We start from the raw sequence: 14,717 nt of genomic DNA, 5'->3' as shown, positions 1-14,717 counted from the left end.
GGTTTGTCTCCCCCCCCAAAAAAAATTGTTTCTGGATCTGATGAAAATATCAGATATTATCATGCGTCTGAAAATAATGCACAACAGAGATCTAATACTGTTAAAATACTTTTGCCTTTGAGAAAGATTCTGCGAGGATCGAAACGTCAGGCCCTTCATCTTTCGTTACTTTTAAAGTGAGATTTATCAACGTCGGTGGACATTTTCCCGACAAAATATATGTACTTATCAGCGTTGTTGTAGCACGGTATAGTTGATACCTGGCATGAATTACGGAGGGTAAAAGTGGTCATCTGCCAAAACTCAGATTCGACACTTTTGTGAAAATCATTTTTTTTTTACTTTTCAGCTTTGAAAAGCGAACCGAAATTTATTATTTGATTACTTATCGTGGAGAATAGTGTCTCATTGGAAAGATCAAAATAAGTGCAATCCCTGAAAATTCTTGATTTAAATTGAAAATCTATGTTTGGAGCTGCTATACGCCCAAAGCACGGATAATCTGCCATGAGCAGAGCATCCCCTCACCGGTTGAAAAACGCCGTGTTGGTGGGAAGTTTTTATTTTGCTGCGCCCTCTCTTGGTCCAGTTTGGGGCTCATACGACTCAAAAGTAAACACTTTTCGTCCTCCATACTGTTGTGCATTGAACAATCACACGAATTAGGTGCTAAACCTCACCCACAGGCGCGAGCAGTGATTCAAAGAATGGTTAGGGCGAGGTCGAAAGACGACTATAGATCGATGTCTGCAGGCAACTGCGTCCAACCAAATGTGCAAGTGTATTACACTTGCACTCAGATGTCGAACCATTCAGCAAAATGTGATCGTCTCTTAAAGTTAACCCTCGATTGGATCTCTTGCTCTCGTTGCGCCCGTGGTCTCTTCCATCTCCCTAAATAGTTAGTTCATGTCAATTTTTACTGAGTTGACCTGAGAAAGGCTAAAATAGCAATGCAACCGAGTACCCTCTGGGGGTGGGTCCAAAGGTATAGAGGTTGTCCAAGCACCCGTCGCTCAAGTTGGTCGAACTACAGCTAGCTATAGTATTCTCTCGAACTTGACTGCATTTTCTTCTTTTGGTCAGAAACGAGACTGTCGGTGGACAGTTATCGGCTGACTCCATTAGAAACATTATTTTTAAAAAAATGGCTGGCTCACCAAGGAGTGCCGACACGGAAATCAGTTTTCGTCAGTTCTCAACTCAGTGAACTCCAAAAAGACAGTCATATACGGTTTTGTAAGTTTTTGTGCGTGTGCATTTACTGCTACTAGAAAAGAGCTTGTTTTTATCAACTGCTTCGCGTTGTCATAGATGTTATCGCTCAACTGGTTCGACCCGTTTGTTACACATGTGGGCCAACAAACAAAAATTGAAATTGCATCAGTGAGAATTGTTAGTCTTCACTCAACCATCGAACCCAACGTTTCACTCTTCGGTGTTTCCGACATCAGGAGAAAGGAGCGAGAGTATTGTATGACACTCAACAGGGGCGGGCAACCAGTTGTAAAGAACGCTCAGGTGCTTTGAGTGGTGAATGTTTGATATTTCGCGCTCCATACCAAGTTCAGCGTGATGGGTTGTCATGCAAGGAGAGTGAGCAACGGCACCCACGAACTATACGGATAACAGTTCCGTGCTGGAATAATCATGCCTCTACTATACGCCACTGGATGTCCATGTACTGGCCAAACCACGCGTGAACATTAGGCCAAATGGGTAATTTTGTCTCGATGCATTCTCGGCACGCTTCGTTATACCTGAGCTTCAGCATAAAGTATCGAGCCGCGCTTCTCAAAATGGAAATCTTCTGGCACTGGTGAGGCGTTCGAATTGAAGCCCTCAATGGATGACGCGGACGCCAAGACGTTGGGAAGGTGAACAAGTGGTAGAGTGTAACTCACTGTTGCCCGCGCCTCTTCCGTGGGCCGCCTGGACGGACCGGGCATGTCTTCGTCCAGGTGACAAGGATAATCTATCTCTTCATTGATGACCATCCCAAGGGGGTTACTTTTATCTGGCGCTGTAGGGTCACTCAGTTTCCCTGTAATCACGAACAGGCGTTTATTGTTGACCGCGCGAGTTGGCGAGGGTGAAACGAGGAACTTGGAAAAAGGGTTGGAGAACGCGAGTCGCGAGCGGTGGGCGGCCGCTGCTGCCGCTATTACGGGCAGCGACTCGTCACGGTGGGTGCTGATGGTGGTGTTGATGTTGATCGAGATGTTGTAGCATTGGCAGCCACAGCAGCAACACAGCTCCTGCAGCTCGCTCTTGAATTTCTGGTTGAAGATGGTGTAGATGATTGGGTTGAACACGGCCGACGACTTGGCGACGAAAACAGGCACAGCGGAGACGACCAGCGGCAGAGCGGAGGCGTCAGCGGCGAACGCCCAGAAAGAAATGACCGCGTAAGGGGTCCAGGCGATCATGTAGGCCACCGTGGCGGCAAAGGATGACTGGGTGTCAATGAAAAAAAGATGACTATGAACTATGAACTGACAAATTAACGCCATATGACAAAATCTCGCTAGTAACTGGTTGTCGGCTAATGGCTTCATCGTAAAACCATTCCTCCAAAATGTTGGAAATAATACTGGTACATTTTCACGCCAACGAATCAATACGGGCGATTCAAAATAGTGCGCCTCCAAGAGTTTGCAACGCGTTGACTAATCACAATACGCGAAATCTGTCGACCCAGTGCGCGCTTGGAAAGGGTCAACACATTTTGCGCACCGTGATTGGTCAACGTGTTACAACTCTTGGAGGCGCACTATTGTGAATCGCCCGTACCGATTGTTATTTTTGTACAGGAAAATCCCTCACCACCACGTGGGTCCCAGAACACTTCATCATTTCATGTTTTCATCGTGCCCTAGCGGTATTTCACTTGTGTTTTGGTCATGGGTGTGAAATAGTGAACATAAATATCACTCAAATTCGCACTGGACTCTGAAAGCCAACAACGAATTGTACTTTTTCAAATGGCATAAAATGTAGGCAGTGCTCTCGGGGAGGAAGGACGGCATGTCGAGCTTCACTCCATTTTGTTGGATGAATACGCCTAGCTATAGCTTGTCAACTCTTTTCAACATATTCTGAAGACAGGTTCTTTCGAAACTGTGAATAATGATTCCAAATTTTGCTATGAGTATTGTTTAAACCATCAACGTTTACTGTCCTCCCTGCATCACTTTAAAGGGTATCATCATTATGGATATAAGCTGGGGAGGAAACAGAGGACCTAATCTCATGAATATGTATTGGGGGGAGGTACTTTTACGTGTGTATACCTTGATTAAACGCACCTCTGTCCAGAAGTGCGTAAAATGAGTCTTGTGCTGTCTCAGGATCTTTTTGCGATGGGTGCAAATGGTTTTAGAAATGGCGCCGTAGCAACCGATAAGTCCCACCACGGGTATGGAGAAGCAGAAAAGGAATACGCAAACGATGTAAGCCTGGTCACTGGGCAACCGGCTCGCCCAATCAACGGTGCAGGATGTGTGGAACCGCTCCGGGACGTATCTTAAATGACCAATCAAAAACGTAAATCATAGCTAAATAGCCCAGTGAAATGTCCTTCGCGGAAAGTCTCATTAAAAGCTGTTTGTGGATTCGCTATTACAGGTAGATCATCAGAGGTAAGACAAAAAAATACCCGATTAATCGCGGTCAGAGCTCACACTTTCCCTTGGCTCTGCCCAATCTTTTTTTCACATGCAGCGATTTTTTCCCAGTAAATTGGTGATTTAATCCCCTTTCATCTCTCTCTCTCTCTCTTTTTTACATATCTTTCGCTTATTACCCCTGTTTTTCCCCCATTTTATTTTTCTTTTATTTTCCGAGGGAGCGCCCCATATCCCCCCTTACCCCCATTCCTCGCCACGCACATGGCGTAGGGGCTGTTTCATCCCCCCTTACATTCTGCTCGACTCTTTAGGTTTATGGAAGAGCAGGAAAGGAAGAGTGCTGGGCCGGGAACCCTAAAATCCCAGAAGAGTCCTGTCTGGGTAAACTGTTGATTCATTGCTATTCAACTTCAGGATTCCATGTTCCTGAATCCTTAAAAAGTATCGAAGTGCGAAAACTATACAGTACGATGAAAATATTTCGAAATGCATCGCCATCATCGAGCCTGCATGACATTAAGCGGCAGCACAGGTTGGCAAAAGAAAAATCAATGTATTTTTTGTGAGTAAAGTTGAGAATTCAATTTCGAATTGAACTCAATTATAATCTGAATGCGTATGGAAAAACACAATCAACTTATACATTGCCTTTCACACTGCGTTTCCGTCCCTATATATTTTACTACTTTTAATTGCGTAAGAATGGCTGCAGCGCGAAGTAGACGGAAGGAGTATTATCTTAAACTCTCAACCTCATCCAGTGAAAGTCTTCACACAAAAAAGCATCCGATGAATTGCGGTGAGAGCTCACACTTTCACTTGCCTCTGAGTTGGGTATAAACGCTTCCATTTTGCTTGGCCAACTGGGGAGCATCAATATTTTTCCTTGAACTAACAATGGAAGCCTAAGGTATTATTGTGTACAATCGAAAAAGAAAATGCCCTGGACTTGGTAAAGGTAGTCTGGAGGAGACACTAAGAACGATCTCCGTGGTTATTAAGCTTTCGCTAGGTTTAAAAAAAAACCGCCATGCTTACCTATTCCATCCAACAAGCGGGGGAAATGTCCAGAGGAATGAATACGCCCATATCGCCGTTAGTATCTTCGGCATGTGCTTAGCGAAAACTCTGTCATCTGAAAAGATTTGCGTATCCAGGTTTCAGAAAATGAAATCGACTAACCGACTGACAAGACCCATGTTGAGAACGACTGGTGGAGCGATGTATGTACCTAAAATTCCGACCCAAAAATGCACGACTATGACCAGATGTTTTGAAAGATCATTCGAAACCACCGGAGATTTGAAAAGCGGAACTGAGGGCAAAACCATCCGACACTAAGGGGCGCCACACTAACAGTTACGTTTAGGTACAAAATTTGGCCAGCAATGTAACAGTGGTTTTGCTGACGAGAAAGCACTAATGCCAGCAAAAACCTCAAATGAGTGGGACGGAGTGGCCTATCCAGCGGGAGGCAGGGAGGCTACTTATCCCCCTGAAGGAGTTTTTTAAAATTGATTTTATCCATTACATATTAGCACCAAAACCCTAAGAAAACAACAGCACGAAAAAAAAGCAAGGATGTCAGGATTATGAGTGAGGCTTTTGATATTTTTATCTCCCCCAACATCATGTTGAATAACACCGAAGCCGCATTCGCTTTTGAATTTACCCCCCTCTCACAACAAAAGCTGGATAGTCCACTGGCGGGACAACTCGAATTTGAACTAGTGCCAAAGGGCTGGCTTAAGCTGGTGAAGATGTCAGAGACAACAAAGAGCAAAATGAAAGAAACAAGGCTAAAATGATTTCACATGAAGAAAAATCGTAGGAGCTGTGTGGTGTTACAATGGATAGAGCCTGAAGGTTGACCCCTGATGGCGCGCTTCTGGAACCCTTGGATAGGAAAAGTAACGGGTAAAGATTTTAGAATTTGTAATTTTTTTTTCGTTCGGTTTCTTCTTAAAAAATTCAACTTGGAAAAAGGGCTTTGAAAAATATTTGCTGGTACATCAATCTACAGAAAATGAAAAATTACCTGATCTAAAAGGAAAATATCATGCCAAATATTGACCTATCACCTCCGAAAATCTAAAAGACATCAAGAACAGTGCAATGCAGCAGTCTGGTGCGCAGGTGAACATTTACGGTTTGAAATTTTATGGTACTCTATGGGTAAAAGCCGAAGTAAAAACAGATCAAAATATTTACACATTTTGATAATTTATAAGGTAATAAACATAAAGCAATGTTCTACTTTTATGAAAGATTCTAATATTTTATCTAACCTTTGCTGACAACACCTGCGCAATGTCAACTTAACGGAATCAGGAACCCATCGACTGCAGGTAGGTAAATCTTTGCAAGGTTGTACAATCTCGTTTTCAAGAAAGCACGGCAAGTGAAAACAAACGTCCATGAACAAGGAGACCTAGAAACGACATCGTCTGACGTGAAAGGTCGTTAATAATATTCGTTTTTTACCCATCTCCAGGTGGCTTTTCCAAAATATTACTTGAGGAAGACAAAGGTAAAATTCCAACATGAATGTTTCATGGGGTTATTTAAGTAAGGAATAATTTTACCAAAAATGATCGAACGTGATAGGACGGCCCAACGTAAAATCCACATAGGCAGACCGCGCGAGGGTTCCGGAAGATCGCTGCGGGGCCTTTTACTTTCAGGTTCTATTATCATGTAGAGTGTGTGGATTTAAACAGCCTGTGTTTGTTTTGTAGAGTTTGTTTCCTACACAGTTTCACCCCGTCAGATTTGTTTGCAAGATTCCATGCAGTTTGAAAATAGGGAAAGTTTGAATTTTAGATATGGTTTTCAAAATCTACCATAAAATTAGCGTGAGAAAGTGGGACAGAGACGAAGTTGAAAATAATTTACATTTCTAGGAGCTCAGTCATCATTACAAAATCATTTTCTGTGATGTATCTCCCGCTTCCCCGCAAGGGATTCCTCGAATGGGTTTCATTGGGCTGGACTGGGTTGGGCTGGTTTGGGCTGGGTTTTACTTGGTTCGGTTGGGTTTAGTTGGATTGGGTTGGGTTGCGTTAGGCTGGATTGGGTTGGGTTGCGTTAGGCTGGATTTGGTTGTGCTGCAGTGCGTTGAATTCAGTTGGGCCGGGTTGGGGGGTGGGGTCTACCCCCCCTCTGAGACACACACAAAAAGGGAGAAAACAAGGGGAAATTGGGAAAATAATAATAAAAAAATAATAAACTGAGTGCACCAATACCATTTTGAACAATGGATGGCATGTAGAATGTTTCATCATCATTCTGCTTGTCCGCAAAATGAAACAGTAAAAAAAACATCTCCAACCCAACGCCCCCCAGACAAATTTCTGGACCCTCCCCTGAGTTGGTTGGACTGAGCTGGGCTGCGTGCGTTGGATTGGGCTGAGTTGAGTCGAGTTGGTGCTGAGTTGGGTTTATTGGATTGGATTGCCAGTGGGTCGGGTTCACTGAAAAATCCTTGGATTAAATTTTAACCATATTCAATACACAAAGCTCTCACCAAGGTGTTTCCAACAGAGTTTCAAATAACGGCAAATGGCTAAAGCTAGCAGCGTCATCAGTGCAGAAACGTTGAAAAAGAACCCACAGAAGCCATACCACTCGCAGCCACTGTCTCCAAATGACCACTGTGATCAGAAAAAGGGGGGGAAAGGAAATTTAAAAAAAAGGAGTAGTTTTCTACAAATGACGAAGTGGTGAAACACCGAGGCATAGTTCAGAAAAAAAATCACAGAGGGAAGGGGCCAATATACACCCCGAGGCGTCTACCGTGACCCTAGTAACACCTGCGTTGTCAGAGGTCGGTCATCTTGAGCAAAACAAATACAAATAACGTTGATGATAATTATAGGTCCATTTTAGGTTACCAATGTGGTAAAATTTCTTAAAATAATAGTCGTCTCTATAGTGAGGTCTTGCTCCAAATACCTTTGCAAGACCATCGAAATGAGTGTGATCCAGTGAATAATTCTCGTTTCACCTTTTTTCAATCCTCGACAAAAAATCCTGACTTCGTTGTATGGGATTTTTCCCACACTGCACGACCACTTCAACTAATTAGAGAATCAGGTGTGAAGTCCAGACTAACTTAAAAGACAAATTTAAATTTAAAAACAACATCAGGACAGACAACTACGTTGACATGAATTTAACACGATCATTTCAAAATATACGTTGTATGCAAAGTATGCCTACCCCACACACTTCCATTTTAAATGTATTTACACTCGTTCAGAAGACATTAATTCATCTCACAAGAATTGGTATTTTTATCAAACAGATTACCTTGCTGGCAAACCCCGACACTGCTGCTAGGGGATAGCCAATCAGGCAGACGCTAAGATCTGACACCGCCAGGTTGATCGTCAGTAGATCGAGGGGTTTCAAGTTCTTGCGTTTGCGCATGGAGAGGACCAAGACAGCGCCGTTGCCAACAAAAGAAACTGCCGCTGTTGAATTGTTCGATAAATAAGGTACTTAGGCTCAGTCAGTTTATCAAGTGATGAAACAATTACAACACTGTCAGGGGGGCCCAATGATTGGTATAAACTTGATAATTTTGATGGGAGGGGTAGTAACCTCGTTAGCAAAGTATTTAATCGATCATTTCAGATCGAACATAAAGAGTTGAGGAATCACGACCTCAAATAAAATCTATAAAGTAAGTAAACAGTCGCATTTTGTCTGTCAACGTCATCGATTCTGGCCCCAGTTCTCGTACGCCGGTCAAAGTCCGGTTTCCAAACTGTAAAACTCTTCGAGACCTCCGGACAAAAAGTTCTCCAGGTTCGGAAAATGTCGAAAGATTTCCGCACCCGTTTTTGTTGATTTTTCCGGCATCACTGTTGATACTCGAGAGGGTATGACGTGTCTAAAAGGCCTTTTCGATCTGACTTTCCACGATTTTTATCAGCGTATTTTACATACATTACATACACGTTTCCTGCTCAAATTTTGATAATGTCCAAGGGCAGTCGCGCACTGCATCTAAAACAGATAAGTATCCCTGATTTGCATCATAATTTATTCTAAACCGTGACGGATACCTGTGCTGATTACCGCACTGTGACGGTATTGCTAAATTCTTAGAGATGTCAGGGATTGCAGGGGCAAAGAATCTGCCTTGAGCAGAAGCACCCCCTCATCGGTTGAAGGGGCCACGTTTAGGTGAGTTCATTTTTTGTCGGAAGCGGCACGCGACCATAACTAGATCAGTAACAGTAACGCGTGCATTTTGGTCGAGTTTGGGCAGCCTGTTCCGTGACACGGGTTTAGTGTTCTTGCGCTCGAACGGCCAGAATTTGACGACCAAAGAACACTCTTCTCAGAACAGGATCACACACCACCTCCTCGTCATGATTTTACACAAACACATGCACGGAAAAACTCGTGAGATTTGATTTTTGAACAGCCGCAAAAAGTATCGATATGGCTTACAAAGCCGAAGACAACGAAACGTTTTGCAAAATTAACATTAATAGTTGTCCATGACAGAAATAATTTTTTTCAATGGAAAAGAAGTTAGCCCAGTTATCCGACATTAACTCTCGAAGAATGCACAAGGACGACGCCATGTTGCATGTTGCTTGCCACAGATAACGACTAGCGATAATCGGTTGTACGTTCCCAGCGTTCGAGCGGCCGACCCATGAAAAACAAATCGAGCTGCTGAACAAAACGAGAACAAGCCGCCCGAACTCAGCCTTAGAGTCATTTCACGATCAAGGGAAGCGCAGTACATCCTCCGTGTCAAGGAAAATTGCGTCCTCTCTTGATCCCGCTCGAGGTTAGGTTAAATTTACCACGCCGGCTGCTTCGCGTTGCTGACGGTGTGGCACTTACACACACGTGCAGGTTGCCCCTCGTGACCGGGCGTAAATCCCGTAGACTGGGAAAGTATCAAACTCCCTTCATACTATGTAGGTGGACCATACGATCATCACCCACTTGTTTATAAGAATCAAAAATGCGGATTTTGAGATAATTTTAATCTTTCCAACCACCAAACTTTGTTAAATAACACGGAAAAACGGAGACCTAAAGAACATTCGTTTTTATTGCATTGTTTGTTTCCACAAGGTTAAGACATGTTTTCGAGCCTATACATGAGATGTAAATATCTTTTTTATCATTGGCTGCCCCCCCCAAAAAAACGCCCCCTTCATAAAGTGGTGTATAGCCACCCAACCATAGGGCATTGGGGCAAGAATCTAGGACTCATCACGGACGGGCAATTTCAGTATTTGATCATTCCAAACCTATACTCTCACCCCACTCTCCGGCACAGATTTAAGCCCTTTCTTTAGCGTCCAAACCCCGTAGCCAACAAAAACGCATCAACACGACGCCGCAGTGGCACATCTTGCTGGCGCCGATGGGCAAGGTATCACTATTATTTTGACGGCTGGATATCAAGTCTAGCTGCGTACACGGCAAGACGACAGTGCTAAGCCGCGAGTAAGCTTCAGTCTGCGTAGAAGAAATATTTATTCATGGAAACTAAATCCACCTCCGGTGAATCTTTGATCCGATTTTCAGGTTTTAAAGTCTTGCAAGAACTGTGCCGTTTTCTTCTTGCGGTTCTTTAAAGCTGTGGTTATGTTTGGAAAAAATCGTTCAAAGGAAAATAGATCTTAAATACACCAGTTATAAAACTCACCATGGGCTAAGGGGCAGATCAAAAAAGAGGGGGAAAAGCTGGGGGATTCCCAACCGAGCATTTACGCGTGCTTGGGTTATGAGCGCCGATCTTGACAGAGAGAAGGCGCTATTTTCCCAGCAACAGAGGTTCCTTCGGTGAGAACCATTTATCTCCATTGAACAGACTTACGTAATGGAGACAAATGCTAGAGTGGTTCCCGTCCCATACGTAGTCTCCAGACTACCTCCGAATTGGGACCGGTAGTGGACAATGAACCCGAGCTCATGAATCCGGCAGAATTCTGCCGAGTATATATAAATGAGGAAACGATACGCACTCAATGCACAAATCAAGCAGAAGCTGAAAGCATATTTTGCTTTTTCTTCTTTGTTGCCGAAAATAACATCACCATGAATTGTTCTCTTATCTAAAATTCAACATAATAACCACTGATTTGAAATAAATTGCCGTAAAATGATTTTTCAATGATAATCATTGAAAAATAAATTACCACACTGTGATCAACAGAGGCTTAGCAAGGATAGGCTTTTTTTTTAAATCGCATCACTACAGTGCAGAAACGTATTTCACTTTAAAGCATTGCTATTGGCCTTACAAAAACTGAAATATTTAGCATCCAAATTGACAGGGATAATCGCACACGTTAAATCACATAGCTACCGGTCCCCATAATAATGACGGGGACAAGTCTAGATCAATGCTATACCAAGAAAATGAACACTCCTCACCAGTATGTCATTTATGTCATTTTTCAACGATGAGGGGGTGCTTCTGCTCAAGGCTTTTAGAGGTTTTTAGCTATTCCATAAGAAATTTCCCCCAAGTATTAAACTCAGTGATAGATATAACTGAGACGAAGGCAAAGACAACGTCAGAGCATGGTTGGGAGACAAGTTAAAATGCTAACGATATTCGAGCGACAAATCACGGGTCCTCTACAGTAAACCGAATTGGAACTAGACCCTGGATTATCACTGCTTACCAAGAGACCTTTTCATTTTAACGAGCCATGTTTCATAGAGAAAGGTAGAAGTGGCCTATTCGCTAATTGGTCGGGAGTGCTGTCGTCATAAGAAACTGCTGCCAAGCTTTGTCGATGGAAGGTATCAATTTCATAATACCATTGACGTGAGTTGGTGCCGCTTGCAATAACTCTGAACGCTCATTATTGTGAGGACCGCCTGAAGCCTGCTTAAGGTAGATCTGCAGGTTATGCGGTGGGGTTGTTTTCATCCCTACCGTATCAAAAAAGTGATGGCAAGAAGCCGTCAGCCACGAAATAGAGTCTGACGTATAGGTTTCTGGTGCTCCTTTTAGATTCAGAACACACACAGTCAACATGATCAAAGTTTGCAAAAGCGGAGATAAGTACACAAAAATTACAAAAACATTTTGAGGAACCCTTTTGAATTTGCGATTCACATGGGGGAATTCTATACACAGAGAAACAGATTTTGCAAATACTTAAAGACAGTGTACGAAAATCGACGAAAAGGTTGTGCTTGGGAAAGTTCGGCCGGAGTTTTGTTTGTTTGTTTGTTATTTAGTTTTTTAAATTTTACCAAGGTGGCTACCGATCTCTCAATAAAGTCGGGATATTTTGGTCTGAAAACCCAAATTAATCAACATTGCACTACTCTCGGTTCCACTATTGTCATTGCGACAATGTGCGGTTGAAGTTGCAAAGACGCCGAAGTGGCTATGTAAAGCCCAGAAGTTTAAACCAAAACACGACGCAAGAATCTTTTGCCCTTGGCTGAGTGAAATTCTACACCTGCCGACGGGAATTCAAAGCTCCAGGTGCTTCGACCGAAACAAATGCAACGATTAGCATTTCATAGTTGGATTCCGGCGCCACTCTACACCCGAACATCACGTATAAACATGAGCTCGAGAAATTTCGGACTCTTTTTGGAATCGTGTTGACCGTGAAGTATCATGATTAGCGACGAAACAGATTATCGAAGACGCATGACACTGATCGCCGTTTCAAAGAGAGTAATTAAATAGACCGCATCAACTACCTTCGTAATGCATTAAAATTAATTTCCTTCGGAAGGGGGGCGCTGTTCAAGAAAACACGTTCACTGAAACGATGTTGAATACTCACTTATCATTGTGATCCAGATGCCAGATGCGATGCCAGCAACAGGCGACACTAAGGATGCAAACCCGTCCTTTTCCATGGCTCTCAATAACAGCAAATGTTCAGTTCAGCCACTGAGTGGGCAAGACCCTCGCCGTATTGTGGCCACACACGGCCATCTGCGTGCTAGATGCTCGTTATGCCGTCACCGATCGTTTCATCGTATCCCTCTCCATATTAATGAACTGTATCGTGGGCAATGGTTTCTTGAAAACGTACAGCCTGCATTATTTGGTGAGGGATGAGGATTGGAGAAACCTGTCGTCATGATGTCAAGGAATTTCGTACTTAGACTGTTGCAAAACTGGCGGTTTTTGGTGTAACTAACGCTCTGTTAATTGGAAGTGTCCCTGATGACTGTTGTTAACGAGCAGTGCTCTGTTTCTATACGTTAGTATCTCCACATCGGATTCTTTTTGTAAAACTTGATGAATGCTGCACTTTCTGTTGTTGCTGTTTTTGTACAAGTTATTTATGTCTTTGTCGTTGCTGTTGTTTAACTTGAAAGCCTTGGTGACAAATCGACAATTCCTTAGGTTTTGTTCTTAAAGGGCCCATGAAATGTATTTTATATTAGTTTGAATGGAAGAGGACATGTTTAAAAAAGATTTCCTGTCAGTAAAAGTTATCGCTTTAATTATTAAGCATGAGAACAAAATTACAAAGAAAAGCACCTCATTAGCCTTATTAGCATAGAAAATTTGCATAATTGTGACGTAGATTTGAGAACCCACATCGGCCAGTGGCGCCGGCGCTAGCACTGTGTGTATTGTATACCAGTGCAGTTAACGCGATTTCGAGATCACCAAAAGTTTGCTACAATCCTAGTCAATTTGTAGAGAATGCCAACCAGGTGTGTTACTGCAGGTTGTGGCAACACAAGTGATGTATTGCCATCTGACTCTGTGGAATATCGACTTCCCGAGTTGTTGTCATGCTCCATATGCGAAAGCTTCAGTTGGGACGACCGAGCCCATTGCTCCCTCCTAGATATTGTGTGTATAATGCAGATACCGCTTCGCCTCCCGCATTCGCATGTATTCCCGATCTACACGCCATACCATATACTGCATGGATCGCAAGTTCATTATTATGTACGCGCCGTGAAGGAAGTTGTATGCGATACTCTGGGGTTCTGACGGACGCAATGGTGTCCGACTATTTGTGGGTTCTGAAACGTGCGTCACGAACATCGCCGCCATTTGTTACAATCGAAACATGAATTTTAGGGGGCAATTTGAAAAACAGCAATGAGCCATATAATTAAAGGAACTTTATTCCCTTTTTTCATCAGTTGTGATGTGACTGACATAATAAAGCACAAGTTAAAGCAGAAACCAACAGTTAGTCCGGGGAGGTCCAAATAGGCCCTTTAATCTTAGTGACAAGTATGCAATGTGGATCGAATGTCGAAAACCGAGACAGTGATATTTCTACATCCTCAACCAGCTCCGTTGAAATGACAGATGTTCCTTCCCTTCGAAAAAAAATCATCCAAAGCCATGATCATAGTCTTCAATCCAGTTGATATTCCCCATGGTGATATGAAAAAATGAAAATCGCGTCTGGGAGGGAGATTTCGCTTCAATTGCACATGTCGCGCAGTGCTGTATACAATGTTGCTAATTTGTGTTGCGTGTATGCGAAATTCGTCAGGGTTGTACCGGTACAAGAGAAAGCACAAGGCTACTCACCTTTTGCCTACAAATGGAATGGGCGGCCAAAGTTTGCAGAAATATCACTTTTGGTTGGTTTTCGATTGTACCTCAAATTCATTCAAAATGGACATTTGTCCAATTAGTTAGGTCCAAGTTTCGTTTAGCACTTATTAGTATGTGTGTTGTATAAGCTGGTATTCTGATAGCTGCGTGGGATTTTAACACTTTTTGATCTTTTAATTATGTACCGACGGCCAAATATAGTTTTACCAGCCACTTGTAGGAAAAACACGACTGTGACGTCAGACGAGCAGGTCTTATCTAATCCAGGATTCGGGGCGTGTGAGAGTCGAGTGGAGTATATATTTTTTGCTTCAAAATGGCGTCGGCAGACCTGACATACAGACTCGTTTCCAACAAGAGGAAGAACGACCTTATCAGTTTCATTTGTACCTATCCAAAGGCTACTACCCTGTGGGACTTTCCCCGAACTATCAGACGGCGAGTGCTAAACCAACAGCTCTGGCGAAACCATGGTGATAGCGCCCTCTTGAATTCCTCATAGCCCTGCACGAGGAAAAGTAAGCGCAGCGGAT

The 14,717-nt window shown here is 43.1% G+C and overlaps 2 protein-coding genes across 2 annotated transcripts in view; one reads left to right on the top strand and one right to left on the bottom strand.

Annotated features, from left to right (window-relative positions):
* LOC147797062 (ATP-binding cassette sub-family D member 3-like) overlaps positions 1-355 on the top strand; it is a 16,379-nt gene extending 16,024 nt beyond the window's left edge. Inside the window, exon 12 of the mRNA XM_087144303.1 lies at positions 350-355. Coding sequence (XP_087000429.1) covers positions 350-355 — 6 coding nt within the window. The remainder of the gene's footprint in view (positions 1-349) is intronic.
* Positions 16-12,510, bottom strand: LOC147797061 (opsin-5-like). Its single transcript, XM_087144545.1, has 6 exons — positions 12,428-12,510; positions 7,941-8,104; positions 7,156-7,282; positions 4,668-4,764; positions 3,294-3,525; positions 16-2,456 (listed from the first exon to the last, which is right to left on the bottom strand). The coding sequence occupies exons 1-6, from the start codon at positions 12,501-12,503 to the stop codon at positions 1,755-1,757; spliced, it is 1,398 nt and encodes a 465-aa protein (XP_087000671.1). The 5' UTR covers positions 12,504-12,510; the 3' UTR covers positions 16-1,754.
* Positions 12,511-14,717: the final 2,207 nt, after the last annotated feature.

The sequence above is a fragment of the Acanthaster planci genome, linkage group LG12, assembly GCF_054643075.1.
Source record: "Acanthaster planci isolate LZ-2023a linkage group LG12, COTS_SCS, whole genome shotgun sequence".
NCBI lineage: Eukaryota > Metazoa > Echinodermata > Asteroidea > Valvatida > Acanthasteridae > Acanthaster > Acanthaster planci.
Note: the sequence above shows the minus strand (reverse complement) of the source record. Positions and strands in the feature narration are given on the sequence as shown.